The 18,569-nt window shown below is 34.7% G+C and overlaps 2 protein-coding genes across 3 annotated transcripts; one reads left to right on the top strand and one right to left on the bottom strand.

The window, feature by feature from the left end:
• Nucleotides 1–2,635: 2,635 nt before the first annotated feature.
• On the bottom strand, nt 2,636–13,073 carry LOC108745601 (AT-rich interactive domain-containing protein 4B). The gene is made up of 7 exons (XM_018481851.1): nt 12,816–13,073; nt 10,389–10,828; nt 10,071–10,316; nt 9,590–9,794; nt 4,676–9,503; nt 4,399–4,539; nt 2,636–4,183 (listed from the first exon to the last, which is right to left on the bottom strand). The coding sequence occupies exons 1-7, from the start codon at nt 12,819–12,821 to the stop codon at nt 4,140–4,142; spliced, it is 5,910 nt and encodes a 1,969-aa protein (XP_018337353.1). The 5' UTR covers nt 12,822–13,073; the 3' UTR covers nt 2,636–4,139.
• A 2,561-nt stretch (nt 13,074–15,634) lies between these two features.
• On the top strand, nt 15,635–18,205 carry LOC108745413 (protein arginine N-methyltransferase 1). 2 transcript variants are annotated; one of them, XM_018481552.1, is made up of 2 exons: nt 15,635–15,706; nt 16,923–18,205. In XM_018481552.1, the coding sequence occupies exons 1-2, from the start codon at nt 15,641–15,643 to the stop codon at nt 18,003–18,005; spliced, it is 1,149 nt and encodes a 382-aa protein (XP_018337054.1). In that variant the 5' UTR covers nt 15,635–15,640; the 3' UTR covers nt 18,006–18,205. The 2 variants fall into 2 exon arrangements, with proteins under 2 accessions (XP_018337054.1, XP_018337055.1); XM_018481553.1 differs by lacking the exon at nt 15,635–15,706 and adding an exon at nt 15,732–16,215.
• Nucleotides 18,206–18,569: the final 364 nt, after the last annotated feature.

Here is an 18,569-nt window from a genome sequence, read left to right as displayed (position 1 = left end):
TCCTTCATCATGACAACGCTAGCTGTCACACAGCACACGTCAAACCGTTGATTTTTTTATCCAATAATAATGTTTTATCCAATAATAATCGAGATAATTGATGACTCATTGTCCGTATTCACCTGATTTATCACCTAATGACTTCTTTTTGTTCCTAAACATTAAAAATAAGATAACAGTGGTGTAAAGACTCTTTGTGTATAAACAAAATAAACAAAATAAATGGCGAAAAAGAGTCGTCGCATAATATATATAATTAAAGATAACAGTCAAAGATACATAAAATAAAAATATGTATATACTCCGAATCTTCAAAGAAACTACAAAGGAATAATACAAATAATAAATTTTGATAAAAAATTATTATTTTGGATTTGCATTGTATAAAAAATAATGATCTGTATTATATAAAATACTATTGAGAGAAAAATGTCGAATGTGCAATTAAAAATGATTAAATTAGATTTTGATCATGTTAGTATGATAAATGATACATAAATGTCTTATATAAAATATAGGAGACATTAAATCTAACCAAATTCGTTTTCAAAATTTAAATTTTATATCTGTTATTTTCGAGATATTGTATATTTGTTCCAGTTAATATAACGGCTGTTTTTTTATTTATAATCTTGCTTTGCTACTGTGGATACGCGATACCCGATGCATCTCTTACATACTACACACACACTATACACACCTATAAATATATAAAATTTTATGAATCTTACAATAATTTTTCTTTAAAAATGTTTTATAAGATTCTTTAACTATCTTTAAGGAGATACTGCTGTATCTTTAACGTATGAATTCTACTGATGTACAAAGATATATATTATACTCTTGAAAAATAATCTTTATGCGATACATATTGTATAATGTAGAAATTTCTTAGCTATAAAAAATTAGAGCGTGTAAAATTAAAATATGGAAACTTATACTTATAATATATATAAAGAAGTAAGTCATATATATTTTAGTCATTGATTTTCACAATAAAATTTTCTGTTATTCGTTACGTTGATACACAGAACAAGTGATAAAAGAGATATTGTATATTATGTATTATTATATATTTGTCATTAATGGTGCATTATGTTAATTAATTGCGTTTATAATCGAAAAAGATGTCTTATTAATCTAATACAAGTAAGTGCAAAGTACAATAACATAAATATTTGTATAATTATATCGTATTAAAACAAGTAGTTTTACACAGATGTTAATCTGTTTATCTTTGTTTGCAAGCTATAATGTAATAAATAATATGTATAACAGATTTTTAATATAATTTGCAAAGTTATTTCCATTTTCATTCTACCTTTCGATACATTTTCAGGATATATTCAGGATTTATGTAAATAAAAATGCAGGAGTAGCAACTAATATACGAGAAAGAACTTTTTTTTTGTTAAGATAAGATTTATTTTTTATTCACTGACACAGTTAAATGTTATGTGAAACAATGGTATTTTACTGTTTGGCGATGCAAATTCGCCTTGCTTATCATTATGTACTATTTCACATTATATGATTTACAGGGAGAATAATTATTTTCAAAAGACAAGAGAAAGAGAAAGAGGATGCATTTGTTACACTTTTAATGTTTATCATAATGTAATATACTGTTGATGTGTAATGTTTGAAATTGCAATCATATGTTGCGTTCATCGCTTTAAGTGATAGTCTGAATTATCAATTGTACAGAATTGTTGAGATTCGATAAAATATTTCATCATCAACTAGAACTATCCAATTAATAATAATGTACGTAATACGTTTCTATTAATTATCTCATATTACGTCGATATGTTTTCCTCTTAATCATCAATTTACAATTTCGATTACAAATTAATCTTTAATCTAGAACCTGCCATAAAATAAATTATAAAGTAAATAACACAATCAAATAATTACATTATAAATGAATAATAATATATTAAAATTTAATATTTTTTAATAAAAAAATTAAGTTTTAAATTTTTTATCGTTCAAAAGCACCAATTGTAATTATTTTTATATGTGTTTTATATAAAAAAATATTAGAGGGAATAAATTTTAATTAATAATATTTAAATGTATATGAAGTATTATATGAGTACATTTAAATGTGATTATCATAGTAAACATTGCACAATTATATTATATTATTTAAGATATTTGCATTTCCATATAACACAAATTATCGACAACAAGATTTGTGTACGTGTAATGTCAAAAATGCATCCTCTTCTCAAGACAAATATATGTTATTTCGCGACATTTCTGAAATGATTATACAAAATGCGTGGTCATGTCAGACTGTGCGATAAACTATTAAGTTTGACTTATATTCATACACACGTAATGTAAAACTATGTACAATATATAATGAAGAAAATCTAATGTCCCGCGTTTTTTTCACACTTAAACGTAATTGCGTTCTCACACCATAGAGTTCAAATTGATTTTTTTTTATAAAAAATATATATTTATGTATATATATGTATATATATATATATATATCTAAAAAATTTTATAGACACACATACACACGTACACACATACAATGTATGTAAGTATTAAGAGAGTACATTTATAAAATTTTGTTATCTTTTCAACCTAATTTTATATTTTTTTACAAATTTATCTTCATATTATTTGATTCATATTTTCGCGATGCGTTCTTACAATTAATGCGTTCTTTCACTCTTTTTGCGTTTGTCTAATTTCTCTATACTTGAAGCACTCTTCGACATGTGTGTTGAAATACAAATATAAATGCATCTCTGACGAGTTTCCAATACGTGACATACAACACTAATGAGTATATAATAACTATTCAATGATGATTGACAAAGTACAACGATAGCTAAATATAATATGGAAATCGGTAAACTAATAGATAGTAGATGAAATATCGTTGAGCTGCGTTCACGATTACTGCAGTCAATCATGAAGAGAAAAAAGAAAATATCTTACATCCTGATATCTTTTCACGAGAAATATATATATTTATTTACGTATATCGATATGTCGAAGCTGCGGTTTACTTAGAGCTATGAATGCTTCGAAGCGGTCGATTGATTAATTAGAGTAAAGAAATCTGTTTCAAAGCGTTTGTAACCAAATGCATCGCGACCAATATCGATCATACAACTCATATATTCTTGTATTTTTTAATAAAATATCATTTTTACAAAGTTATATACATAAATTCAAATAGACATCATATTCTTTCCTTTTTGTCTACTAATTTGCAGTCTAAAAATTGCCTTTATTTCATATATGCATATTAATATACAAATACTTTCTCACCAACATTTACTCGTACAAACATGTATTTGTGTTCATACCCACAATACAATGCTTTACGAAATTTTGCTAGTCTTTAGTATTTACACTTTTTTACTACAACATCGAAGACGCAGCATTTGACTAATTCTACAAATCTTTCTTATATATTTTTTATCTTTTCCTCAACACTTTGTGAAAACAGCTCAACTGCAACCGATATAATCGTATTCGAGAAACGGAAATGACAGCCAGCTTATATAATTATTTGTTCCCCCAAGATGTCTTTACAATAACGTATTGATATAACGTTTTCTCAGCCTTTTTTTTTATAAGAAAAAAAGGGAGGAAGAGAAGAGAGTAATAAAATAAAGAGCATCAGTTTTCATAATTTGTACTTTACATTCAAACGTGTGAAGTGACAAAATGAGATAAAGAGTTTTAGCATTTAAGGCGTTTTCTAACAAGAGATTAGATTGATAAACAACAGGGTGATTCACTGTGTTATACATAATGTACATTGTTAGTTACATCGTGCTGTCTTGTCCCTTGCTGAAAAACGCCATTAAACTAGAGATAGCGAACGCCCTTAAAGAGATTAACAAATATGTAATGTACAATAACACAACTATATTGTATATGAATGAATTTATGGAACAAACGCATCCTTGCACTATATCTTAAGACTATATCTACAGTTTATTTAAATAAAGATTATGGACAAATGTTAATGTACCTAAGCAATATTACACAGATAAAAACTGTCATGAATTGTCTGGCGTGATTGCATGATTCCCGTGCCAATTAAATAATGCTTACAATAATTCCATTTAGTACTCGAAAGAATAATCTTTCAGCGTTGTCTATCACGAACAAGCCTGCTGCATTTCTGCTTTAGCTGCTTTCATTGCTGTAACAGAATATTTTTACGTTAGTTTTACGTCAACGAAACAGATGTGAATGAGAATGAATTTTTTTTTTGATTATATGTAATGTACATTTGTTAGCAAATGATATTATTGAGTGATACATGATATATTATGTTATAAAAATAAAATCGTAGTCATGTGGAGTTATTAACATTGCTTGGAGGAAAAGTATGAAAGAATATCATTAGATTTTTACCTTCTCGTTCTCGCCTTCTTAATTTTTTCCGACGTCTTTCTATAGTAGCGAGTTCAACCTTTACGGCATTATACGTCTTACGTAAGTCGGATAATTTTTGTTGTAGTACAGCTATCCTTTGACTACCGTCCAATTCAGGATCTGTGAAAATACAATATATAGCAACATGTAGATTAGTTTTAGAAAATATTCTTGCTCAGGATTAAAAGCAATCAAATGAGCAAAGATCCTCATGATAAGATTGTGCAAACAAAAAAGTATTCGTTACTCAACGTACCCAATTCGACATAAAAATTGTACTTTGTTGGTCTCGGTGATCTTGACGAGTAAGTACTGAGATCGGGAACATTGGTGCTCGTGTGATTCGTCGGCGTGTTATTGACGCTACAGAGATTGAATCCCTCACTAGTATCATCGCTGTCGCTCCCAGCTCCGTATCTACCATGCCTACTGTTCTGTCTGCCGGGTTTCTTCGGAATGGTCCCGCCGCCGTTGCTACCGTTACCACCATTGCCACTACCACTGCCATTGCCACTATCATTGCCACTGCCACCGCCACCACCATTACCACCACCGCCACCACTGCTACTGCTGCTACTGCTGCTACTGCTGCTACCACTGCCACCAGTGCTGGCGCCAACGCCTACGCCAATATCAACGCCAACACCGACACCAACATCGACGCCGACGCCGACACCAACACCAACGCTGACAGTACTGCTTCCACCACTACCGCATTCTGAATGTTTTCTGTTTCGCTTGCGTTTCTTGGGTGACTGCATGTCATCGATTCCACGTTTAGCAGGCGGCTTAGGAATCCTGTCCGCGGAGTTGTTCTCAGAGTTGGGTAGAGCGTCGTCTTCGCTAAAGCTCGGTCCTTTGCCGGCGCTATCATTATCCACTTCGGAATTCTCGCGATTGAGCTTGATGTTATCTTCAGACATCGGCGACGAACCACCGATTCTCTCCTCCCTAGGTGAGCCTGAAATGTTGGAAATGCTCGAATCGGGTGTCGTTGGCGGTGTATTATCCATCACTGGCGCGGCTTCGTTGCTCTCACGTCGTTGTGATGGCATTAAAGCCATGTATTGATGTTGATGATGTTGTTGCTGTTGCTGTTGCTGCTGTTGTGACTGTCGCATGTTTAAAGATGCGTTTTGCTGCGTTGGCAGCGAAACCGGCATCGACGCTTCCACGGTCTTCGGCAATGCCATACTAAGGGTAGCAACGGTGCTACTGCTCGTTGTATTTTGACCCGAGGTCGGCGCGCTCGCGAAAGGCATTTCCATCAGTACTATACTATTTTCCGTGACTTCATTCTTCGGTGAACTGCATGAAGGACCGATATTAGCTTGTTCGATGCTCTCAGACATTGGAGCCGGTGAGCCGGGTATCTCCTCTTCGCATAGCAGCGAATTCATCGTTTCGCCCTCTTCATCTGTCTTCAAAACGGGTGTTACATCGGTCTTGAACTCAGTACATTCCTGCTGTTGCTGCTGTTGATGGACAGTTTGTGAAGTTTTCAATACCTGCGATCTCACGTATCTCTCTTGCGTATTTTCTATGCGATCCAATTCCGCTTGTAGCTTTACGTCAAAAGTAGACGTTGGTACTTTGACGTCTTGTGGTTCTTCGTTGTCTATTACGAGCCTTTGTTCGGAATCACTACTATCTGTGGAATCTATAATATCTTGATTGATTTGTTTTTTACGATTCTCAATTCTTTCTCGGTCTTTCTCTTTCTGATCCGTTCCTTTATACTCTTCTTCGGGCTTTTTATCAGACATCTCATATCCGGCGTTCCTCCAGCTTTCATCTCTCGTAGTATCTTGTAGCTTAGTCTTGTGTTCAGCGACTACTTTCGTCTCTGATAACTTCTTTGGATCTGTTTCTTTCTTCGATTTTGATAGTTCTTCTTCTTTTCGCTTAGGTACATTAACTACACGCATAATCTCTCTGCGGAAATTTTCATCATTTGTGATCTTTTCCTGTTCGCGTTTTTTATCTACCTCGGCCACATTATCATCTTTGATCTTTGATATACAATCCGCATCTTTACCTTTTTGAAAAGTAGCGTCTAATTTCTTAGACACTTCTTTCATTGTCTTCATTACGCGCAGATCATTTTCCTCATCTAAAGTCTTCTTGGTATCTTTAGTTTTGCTTCGATACGCCAACGCGGCCGATAACTTTTCTTCTATTGTGGATGTTGCCGGCAGCCGTGCGCTTATAGGAGCTGGCGGTATCATGATCGGCGATGGAACCGGAACGATATCGAGCAACTTGGAATCCAACATTTTCAATTCTGGTTGTGACTGTCCAGCTGAGACTTGACTTGGCAAAGGCTTGACTTGGCTCTGTTTCTGATCCGGAATATTGGCGGATTTATTACTAGTGCTCGTGTTAATCGGCGTTTCTTCTTTCACACTTTCAACTAAAGTGCTCGCTTCGTTCTTGCTTGATTCCGCAGTGTCCGGCGATTTGCCGCTTTGGAATTGATTCTCCTGTTGATATGTAAACACATTTTCTTGTTCCATCTCCGATATCTCGGTCTCTGATATTATTAGACGGTCCTCGGAATCTTCACGTGTACCTTCATCATCCGCCGGCAAATCGTTAAACAAAAGATTTAAGCCAGATACTTTATTACTAGATTCTTCTGCGATAGTCGATTTCACTTGATTGAACGATAACGTGGATGAATCACACAGTTTGTTGAAAACGTCCTCACATGATATACACGATGCGACCTGTGATGATTTGTTGGGAGCAGTCGTCACTGCTTCGTGCGTATCGTCAGACCTCTTGCTGAACAACTTCCTCGGCTTCTTTCGAGAATCGTTCTCCGGTAATTCCGATTTCGTTTCTTTTACTACCGATGCTGTAACCGGTGTTTTTTGCTTCTTCTTCGGACTCTTCGCCTCCTCTTCGAACATCCTCTTTTTTAATTTATCTTTATCACTGTTGGTGTCCCTCTTATTTCTTACCTCAAACTCAAACGGTTCCGGTTCTTTAAATTCATATATATCTTCTGTATTTTCCACTTTTGTTTCAACAACTTCTACCTTTGGAGACTCGATAGTTTTCTCTAACTTGGGTGACATTGTGATTGCGGCCATGTTTTCCTTTTCGTCCAGCTTGATTTCGTCCTCAGCCTCCATTCTAATCTCTAACTTAACAGCTTTGTCGAAACCTTTTAATTCAGATCGTATTTGATTGAGATCGAAATCCCGACCCTTCGGTTGTTCCTCTTGATCGCTATCAGGTTCAGATTTGATGCCTTGAGATTTACCGGGCATTCTTCTTAAACGCCTACCTTTACGTGGTTCATCCAAGTTGTCTTTATCGTCCTCGGCATCACTGACCGTGACATCATCTGTTCTAATTCTCTCTTCTGCTCTTCGCTCCTTCCGTTTTCTTTCTTCCGTCTTTTCTCTTAATCTGGTTTTGGTTTGCTCAGGCTCGGTGGTATCAGACTCATAACCCTCACTATCCTCGCTTTCCGATGCGACAGATATATCCGTGTGTCCCGAGGTTCTCCTGGTTCGCCTACGATGTTCTATTCCGGATAACTCTGCATTTCTAGTTGTCCTGGTTGGTCTATTGGCGGGTGTAGCAGGACTTTTAGTTCTGGAGCTACAACTAGCGACAGACAGCGGTGTAGTGGATCTAGGTTGTATTGTTTCCTTGTCTTTCTCTTCCTTCTTAGTTTCCTTTGTAGATGTTGAAGCTGGTTGAACGGCGCTAATCGAAGTAGGAGCGACGCTTTGCGCTCGGCGACGACTTTGAGTTACGTTAGCGCTTGAAACACCTTTCAACTTGTTGGATGAATTTGAGCTGGGAGTTTGAGGCCTGGGAGTTGCTTTGATGCGCTTTACTTTACCTTGAGCTTGTGTGATATTTTGAGCGATTCTAGACGCTTTGATCCACTCGTCATATCTGTTGTTCCAGCCTGTGTAATGCACAAGATACATTGGCTCCGAACCTTCCTTCTCTATTTCGATAACTTTTGCTTCGTAAGTAACTTTAGATTCGTGTGTTGGACCATAATATACTATCAATTTGTCGCCACACTCTACAGGACCCTTATAGCAGGGGGCGGTCTCTGTAAGCTGTTCATCTGTGCGTGACTTTTCCGTTTCGCATTCTTTGCGTTTCCTTCCTCGTTTCTTTAATTCTTCATCTGTTAAACGTCGTTGCTTAGACATCGTTTTCTTATCTGCCTCTCTAGATGGTGTTCGAGTTTCCCTTCCTTCGGAAGCACCTTTATTTCTCACAGTATCATCTTTTGCCTTGGATCTCGTCTTGGTGGCTTCTTCCTCCTTGACTTTTTCATCCTTCTTTTCTTGTTTCTTGGTTTCGATTTTCTTCTTCTCAGTTGCCTTCTTCTTGGTGTCTTCTTTACTTTTTGACTTGGTCCGACTGGATGATGTAGTTGTAGTACCACACGAAGTAGGAGATAATGCAGAAATTTGCGTGGTCGGTTTTTGCGATTTTTCATTATTAGATGATTCAGTATCTCCTTCCACGTTCACATCGCTCTCCTGACCACTACCATTTCCCTCAGGTTCTTCTTTCTTTTTTATTTTAATTTCTTCTTCTTTCACTTGTTCCTTTTTAACTTCCTTCTTCTCTTTCTTCTCATCCTCCACTTTCTTTTCATCTTCATCCTTGTCGTTTTTTACTTGCACTGGTGCTGGCGGCGGTATAGGAGTATTTCTGTCTTTGTCGCGGATTAGACTTCTTCCAGGACGTTGTTTACGTGTGCTACCTCGCGGATGGTTCACCATGGTGCAGCCTAATTTTCTATAAAAATCTTCAAAGGAGTGTAAGACCTTCTTATAAGCCTGTTTTACAAGATTGTACAAAGACGTCGAGTTTTGCATCGAAAAACCAAGTCGTCGTGTTACAGCTTTCCATTGATTCTGATTCGTAACACGATTATAGCCACCCAGTTTGTAGACCGCTCGGAAAAGCCGATACAAATCTATATCCTCATTTCCAATCATCGGGCAAACGTTTATAGGTGTGCCGCGATCATCCATAAATTTATATAGTTGAGCCACAAAATGATCTTTTTCTTCACGCGGTTCGTCGTCCGAACTCTAAAAAAATCATATTTATGTTACGTTCAATAGTCATTATATAATATAAAAGAAAAAGTAAAAACATAAATAAGTAGAAATCTTACATCTGAATCAAGTTCTCCATCGTAATCGCTATTGCCACTAGAAACAGAATTCCCAAACAGGGAATCCCTGTCCCAATGAGGTGGTAATTCATTTTTCTCTAAAAATAGCAGTGCTTTTTCTACTGCAACCTTCAAAGTACTGTTTTCAACTTTATTAACTAATTCTTTCGTGAATTCTGTGGCTTCCTTTTTGGGCACTGTATAACTAAAAAAATATATATAAATATTTATAGTAATTTAACAAAATTTAAGATAATTCAATAATAGTATTAATAAAACAAATGATTTTATTAAATCAAAAGCATACATTTTTCTCATTAATATTATTATTAAATTAATAAGATTATTTTCAATTAGACTGCTGTTAAATATGCCATTAATATATTTTTTTTCATACAGCTCATACGAAGAAAATACATGTGCATATGTGTATAAATATGACAATACAATCAACACTTTATAATAAAGATCGTTCACTTACTATCTGGCATCTTTAAACGAGCGCACTAGATAATCATCTCTCACTCGTATTCTTACAGTATCTTGAGCAGTAGGTGCGACCACTAATCCTGGAAACCAATTATCCTTCTTCTTTTTATCGCCGAGTTCCACACAAACCACTCTACCAATTTCTGGTTCAGTTTCCATTCCTTCCTTTGCACCTCCACTGGAAGCCGAGTCACGGGCACCTCGTGGTGGACTGTCTTCATCTTCGCTGCTTTCATCCCTGTTGCATAAAAATTTTGTGTATTAGATAATTATTAGAACTTTTAGGAACACGTTTCTCCATAGCACTTACTGTGCTTGCCTTGATCGTCTGCCTCTTCTACCTCCAATTACAGGGTTCCCAAAGTGCTCCGGATGAGTCAACGGAAGTTGATCCAACGTTTCACTTTCTGCAAAGTGCCGTCCACTTTTCAGACAAAGCGCGGTTCTTCTCAATGTCGTAATGTCTCCATCATCAAAGACCACAGTATATTGACTGCAGTCTTGGATTTTTGTAATCGTAGCTTCCACAAGTTCTTTTCGATCCACATGTTTGACTTCGACGGAAGCACCTACTCTTAAAGTCCCCCTTATTTGATCGTCGGCAACTGTAGCAGTTCCCAAACCTTGTGGTTTATAAGTTACGCGGCATTTCACTGATCGTACCACTTTACGAATTTTTGCTTCGCAAAAGGCACCCTTATATTTAGCGCTAACTTCAGTACCCACCGATAGGGATGGTGGATCGTCCCCCTGTAACAACAATAAATTTAATTATATATTAATGTTTAATATAAATATTATATTAATAATTTTTCACATATCAGAATTTGTAACACAACTTTATCAAGTAATTTTACAGGGTTGCCACAGAAAATGAATTTTAAAATTCCCTGACTTTTCCAGGTTTTTCAGATAAAAATGGGAAATTTCCATGACCAAATAAAATATGTAAAAATTTTAACATTTAAAAAATCAACAATTGTAAAAAAAGCTTATATTATTAAAAATGGCGATCAAATAAAATTACTGAATAAAATATAAATTTTAATTATTTATTTAAAATTTTTTTAAAGTGCACGAATTTTGAACGTATTTGACTATAAACATCAGATATAATATTTAAAAAATAATAAAAATTATTTAAAGTAAGAGTAGTTTAAGGAATTTGTGAGCAAAGTTCAAAATTCTAGTCTCTTTTATATTTTTTTTTTACTTTTTCCGATTTTTCATGACCAATTTCAATTTCCCTGACTTTTCCCGGTTTTCTCGATTTTCTGTGGCAACCCTGTTTTAATAAATTAATAGACAAGTAATAATAATAGTAAAATCAAAGATGTGTATAAAAATGTATTATTTTTTTATTGTATTATATGTAACATTATTATAATGTATATTATATATCATATTGTGTAATGTAAATATTGTAAATTAAATCTTTTTAACTTGAGACATTTGATTGTCGTTTATAAAAAGAAACAATAATTTTTTCTTTTAAAGTAAAGTTTTGTGCCTTTTAATGTTTTGCACAGTTTACAATTTATATATTCCGAACAAAACCACTGATTTCAACTTCATTAATAATGGCAGAATAATATTAATGTGTACACACACACACACACACACACACACACACACACACACACACACACACACACACACACACACAAATTTATTTCTCTAAACTATGTTTTTAAATATTTTTTCCACTTAAAAGTATTTTAATTTAATATCTTCAAAATGAAACAAAAATAAAAACTGAGAGAAATAAATCAAACATTCTCAAATAAAAGTACTAAATATAACTAAACATCAACATGTATTTATTTATCTCAAACATATTTGAGGTTTGCTTACATAGATTAATTAGTTTTTATTTAAAAATCAATTGATTTTTATTTAAAAAGTAACTAGATAAAGACAATATGTGTACCATATGTCCTAATAATAATTTTAAAAATCCCAATTAACTCATGTATGCTTGCATTATAAATAGCGATGGAGTGGAGAACACAAGTATAATACAAGTAAAAGAGAGATACGTAAACAAAAAAAGGAAAACTATCGATAACAAAACGCGTACACTTTGGTAGCCATAATCATCTCACATAAACGCCTTTCATATTTAATGTTCCATTTCTGGATTAACTCCGTTTAAGTTATTTTTTTACCTTTTTCTAATTCTTATAACTGAAAAAATATAAAAATTAAATTAAATCGAGATAAACATTATTGTCTGTATCAGTAGAAATGGATAAAAATACGAACAGACTACATAAAAATTTTCGCACGCATCCACGAGAGAGAACAGAAGTTTTCAAATCTCTTGAGGTACATTACCTACATGCGACAGCATTGCGTCAGGAGATTCGCGCATCCGGGCTCATCTCCAAAAGATAAAAAGAGAAAGAGGGAAACGAAGGAGTAAAGGTGAATATGTATAGGTGCATATGTGCGTGGGCGCGCGCAGAGAAAGGGAGTGAGAGAGAAAGAGAGAGAGGGGGAGAGATGAAAGAAGCGCGAACACGTCAAAGCGGTATGGCATAACGGACTCTGTAAAACATATGAGAGGACAAAGTCAAGTCCACACGGGCATATATAGAACGAAACGCAAGCTTCCACGGCTACTGTTGTTGTTACTGTAATTGCTGTTCTTTTTTGCTGCCATCATTCTATACTCTCTCTCTCTCTCTCTCTCTCTCTCTCTCTCTCTCTCTCTCTCTCGCGCCTGTTTACTCACCAGCATCTTCTAGGCCTCCACGATGTGGACGTTAAACTCGATCGGATCAGAAACACTAGCGGGACATTAGAACGAACGCACATAAAACTGCATTGTCCTGTACGTTCTTACTGTTTTGATGGTGAGGCAAATAGGACGCAGGCAGAACAGTACTACGACACAAATTGCTGACCCGTTTTAAGAATATGACACTTTCCGTAACACTCCACGACACAAATGAGTACGAGCTTCTGTTCTCAGCCCATTTCCCAGTCTAATGAGACTATTTATCAGCCAACTCAGCCAATCTCATTGGGTCATGATACGACGATTTCTGTAACGTCGTCACATCGAAAGGAAAAAACTGTCCGGAGCACGCGACAGCACGCAACAAACGTATGCGCCGTAGAGAATCGCACTGAACTGTACAACACCGTACTACGCGGACTACCACCGGAAGCCAAACGACGAACCACACCCGGAAGTAACGAGCGATTTTTTTCTCGTTCGCGCGACCGCCGTCTGCGCGAAAAGCAAATGCACGCCACTCGGAGAGATTCGATACCGAAACGGCGCGACGCATATGCGCCTTCACTTGTCAGGGACGTATCACAAAGATGGAATGACGGGTGCTTTACGTCGGGCCCGGATAGAAATCCTCAGTAAACTTAAGCCCTGCGCACAATAAAAGGAATAAGCCTGGGTCCTCATTCTGATAGGATCTATTATGCCTGTATTCATAGTCAGGCCTTATATTTAAAACTTCCTTAAAGTTATCTTCAGATAAATGTACTGTATAAATTATTTCATTGGCTGCTGAGCATCTAAAGATAAATTTAAGGAAGCCTTAAGTACAAGATTTGACTATGAATACAGACATTAAAATCATTTATTTTTTATTCCTAAGCACGGATCTTCATACGGGCAACGAATCGAATTTGATTAATTAGAACGACAAAAATTATTTATTATTTAATATATTCACCGACGAGATATTAAAGACCGACATCCTTTACGAGAGTTCGCGTTTTTATTAATATTGTAGTGATTAAGAGTAAAAAACTGATAATATTGTATTAATATATTAGTTTTGTAGATGTATTATCGGTGTACATTCAATAATATTCAATTTTTCTTTAAAATTGTGATTCCAAAGTTTGATTATCAACAGAGATGATAAATGCAACGAAAAAATTGTAATTTTTCGGCAATATATAGGATATTATAACTTTACAAATAAACATATTTATTTATGGAACATTTGAGTAATAAAAAATCATGAATTTAATAATGTATTAGTAAATATTTATGTTAATAATAGCAAATTTATCAATTGTCGATAATGTTAGCGTTCTTCAATTACTTCTGAGACTTTTTTATACCGTCGAAAATTTGTCCAGGGTTGTCGATCTTTATTGGCCACAATAAAAGGAATAAGGAATTAGGAATAAGGAATAAGGATTCCAACCTATCAGAAATTGTGTATTCCAGTTTATCCAATATCTGATAGGTTAAAAGCCTTATTCCTTTTTTTTTTCTATTGTGACTGCATCTTAATAGTATCTCGTCAATGATATGTATATTAAGTCTGTTTGCGTTACTTGCACTTTTTGCACTTCGCTTTCTCTCTTTTCAAGGCCAAATATATATCTATCTCATTTTAAGTGCAAAAATATTTGGAAATTTTATTCAACGTGAATAGACCTATTGTATTAGAGGTGCATTACCACACAAAAAATTATTAACCAATAGTAGCATTTTACTGCCGTAGTGGACCGAACATAAAAAGTCAGCTTTATTTTTAAGCCTGTGACACACTTGTTTTTCTGCTGGTTGATGATTGATATCATAGCTGGATTAGAATCATACCATCGTATTGGGTGCGATACTAGCACTGACAACATCGCAACCAATACGATGACAAGATTCTAATCCATCTAGCAATTCAGCAGGAACAACAAGCATCGTGTACCGTCGGCTTTAAATGTAACTTTTGAGTGGCATCCAGTTGTTCAATTCAATGTCGACAATTGATCAATTCAAGACAGGATTGGTAGTCCAATAAAAAAAATTTTAAGCACTGTGAATTAAAACAGAAGCATAATTTTTTCTCAAATTCTTTATATACGTGAATTTAAAAATATTTATAGAATCTGAAAAAGTTTAAGAGAAATTTTGTTTCAGAAATTTTTATTAAAAATATTAAAAATTCTTAAAACTATTATAAGATTTTATAAAAATTGTTGTAAAAATTCTTAAAACTATTATAAGATATTACGAGGAAAATTTATATTAAAAGTTGATTATTTTTAAACATGATTTATTTCTCTGCGGCATTGAATAAATTCATTAAATATACATGCATTCAAAACAACCGTTCAGTGAGCTCTTTCATCTGTTTGGTCTATATTTTAAAATCTACTAAAATATGCCAATCAGATGAAAGAGCTCATTGTGAGCTCAGTGTAACGGATGTGAATCCTATATTTCAAGCTGGGTTCGTTTGAAATGATCCCGAGCAGCTCACAAAAGATAAGACGAACAATGCTAATATTTCTACAAAATCGAGCTGCAGTGCGTAAATAATTCGCTTAATAAGTTATCAATTTTTTCTACGATATTTACAAATATTTTTAGATTTACATAATATAATTTTGTTTATATAATTAATAATTTTTTCATTATTTGCTTTTAAAAAAAATCGATAAGCCATGAAGTATTCTTGAAAAAAAAAAAAAAAAATATTCATATTTGCATGTCACGATTAAGTGAGAAACGCTTTCCGTATTAGTAACTGCTAGTGACAGGCCTGAGATGATCCGGTCGTCTGCTGTGACGCAGTCAAAATGGCGACGAGTGATGAAGTGCCGGTAGAAATCAAGCAGAGTCGCGTGTGTACTACGGAGAATTCGGTGAGTTTTACGGAGTGGATTATTCAATAAAGTAACGGAAAACTTGACCTCTAACGGGCTATTAGCCACGCACTGATACGCTCCGTCACCAATAGATGCGCAGTATCGGAGTATAAAACAGCTAGGACATCGGCTTTGTCATGATGAATATAGTCACGCGTCTCGCACAGTAGAGATACCCGCGAGGCTGTCGGCGCGAGTTGAGAATCACGCTGTCGCGATACATTTTCTGAGGCGATTCCGCGATTAAAAACGTTAAATAATCCTGGCTACGGATACGCGATTATCGAGAAGAGGCAGATTCGCAATACTCGAGAGACATTCTATATAGGCCAGCGGAAACGATATAGCAATATCGCAGAACAGAGCGCGTGCTGGCAGGATATCGACTGGCCATTCGATTTGGAAAGAGACGCCATTTATTTTGGCGGGCACGTGTATTATCACCGGCGCGAGAGCGAGTTCGTTGGACTATAGACCCTACGCTAATCGTACTTATGAACGTCATTGTAAATTTATTACTTAAACCGTATTTATTTCTATAGTATAAACAATAGTTGTAGGGTGTATGTGTGTGCTTTATACATTTATACGATGGAGTGTGATGACCGATACGTTCCTATGTGATTTATCTTTTTTTTTTCATACTGAAGCTAAGCATTTGTCGTTATTACATTAAGTGATATTAAGCAGTGCAGAGCACATATCTACATACCTGTGTTTTTAGTTAAAATTTCTTGCATTTATCTTTTCTCCTTTTCTCTTCGTGTTGAAAAAAAAAAAGAATGAACTGTGAAAGAGGTTTAGACTAAAAAGGACAAGAGAGTATCATGAAATGAAGCTTTTTCCATTGTTATAATACAATCTTAATGAGATTATAAAGTATTGTATTTTATAATTTATAACCTTCTATCTGTAATCATATTTTTACTCTCTTTGTCTAGTCCAATTTTTTTTTAACTATTTTCGGATTTCAAAAATTGTGGAAAAATTCAGAATTATTTTTAAATATTTTTATTACATTACCAAATAGTTTTACTAAAGCCATTCTTTGTTTCGAGGAAATTTGAGTAAAATTTTATCTGTGTACCGCAAAGACCCAAATTTATAATTTTACAATTAATACTTATAAGCACACAATAAATTAAAGAGCAAAATAATTTAAATAGATTATTTGAATGATCGAACAGTTTTTGATTTTCTATAAATATTACAGACATCAGAAATGGAATCCATGGACATAGCAGCAGAGCCTACTACTGTGAATAAAAATGTTAATGCACAATCCTGCAGAGAATCCGTATCTGTTGATGATATGACATCAAGGGACTACTACTTTGATTCCTATGCTCATTATGGAATACATGAAGAAATGTTAAAGGATGAAGTACGCACTGTAACTTACCGAAACTCCATGTATCATAATAAACATCTCTTCAAAGGGAAGACAGTTCTCGATATTGGCTGTGGCACGGGTATTCTCTCCATGTTTGCAGCTAAAGCTGGTGCAGCCAAAGTCATTGGTATCGAATGCTCCAATATTGTTGAATACGCAGAAAAAATAGTAGAGGCGAACAATCTGTCCAACGTTATAACGATACTTAAAGGAAAAGTCGAAGAGGTTTCATTGCCCGATGGAATAGAAAAGGTCGACATAATAATATCTGAATGGATGGGCTACTGTTTGTTCTACGAATCGATGTTGGATACAGTGCTCTTTGCCAGAGACAAATGGCTTCGTGAAGATGGTATGCTCTTCCCTGATAAAGCGACTCTCTTCATTTGTGGGATTGAAGATAGGCAATACAAAGACGAGAAGATCAATTGGTGGGACGATGTGTATGGATTTGACATGAGTAGCATAAGGAAGGTAGCCATTAGCGAACCACTAGTGGATGTTGTCGATCCAAAACAAGTTGTTACAAATGCATGCCTAATTAAAGAAGTTGATCTGTATACAGTAACGAAGGCCGATCTTGAGTTCTCGTCACCGTTTACTCTTCAAGTCCGCAGAAACGACTATGTACAAGCTTTAGTTACATTCTTCAACATCGAATTCACAAAGTGCCACAAACGTATTGGCTTCAGTACCGCACCGGAAGTGCCATACACACATTGGAAGCAAACTGTCTTTTATTTCGACGAGTATATGACAGTGAAGAAGGGAGAAGAAATATACGGCGTATTCTCGATGAGGCCCAATGCCAGGAATTATAGAGATCTGGATTTCAGCATTGAGTTAGATTTTAAAGGGGAGTTGTGCCAAGTACATGAGACTAACAACTACCGTATGCGCTGATATACAGTGGACTGCGCGTCTCTTTCCACTTTTTTCATAATTCATTAAAAAGTCATTTAATCAAGCTGAAGTCGATTTCCTACAGTATGGAACTATAAATTGTCGCGTTTAGACGGCGTGTATTGATGACAGTATGTGAACTGTCAAACTTTAGCAGTTCTTTAATTTTAAAAGACATAAAATACTTTCTGATTAGACATTTAATATAATATGACTTTTATAAATATTTTTTTCTGTAAACGTGCAAATATCTGAATAATTATATTTATAATACTAAATTTAAACGAATAACAGAATGTTGTAATAAACAAAAACGCGAATTTTTGCGCACAAATAAAAACATATTTCAAATCTATCAATCTATAAAAAAAAATTCTAAGTATGAAACATGAAATGTTTTTGCAATATTTTACACACTGTAACATTAAAAGAACCTACTTGTAATTAATATTTCTGATGTATAATAAAATATATAATTGTGCGCCAAAATTCTTCATCTTTGTTATTTTCTTTTATGTTATTAGACTTTGTTTTAATACTTATCAAAAATTGTGGAATGCATTA

The sequence above is a fragment of the Trachymyrmex septentrionalis genome, unplaced genomic scaffold, assembly GCF_001594115.1.
Source record: "Trachymyrmex septentrionalis isolate Tsep2-gDNA-1 unplaced genomic scaffold, Tsep1.0 scaffold14, whole genome shotgun sequence".
NCBI classification, from domain to species: domain Eukaryota; kingdom Metazoa; phylum Arthropoda; class Insecta; order Hymenoptera; family Formicidae; genus Trachymyrmex; species Trachymyrmex septentrionalis.
This window is presented reverse-complemented; position numbering and strand designations above follow the sequence as displayed.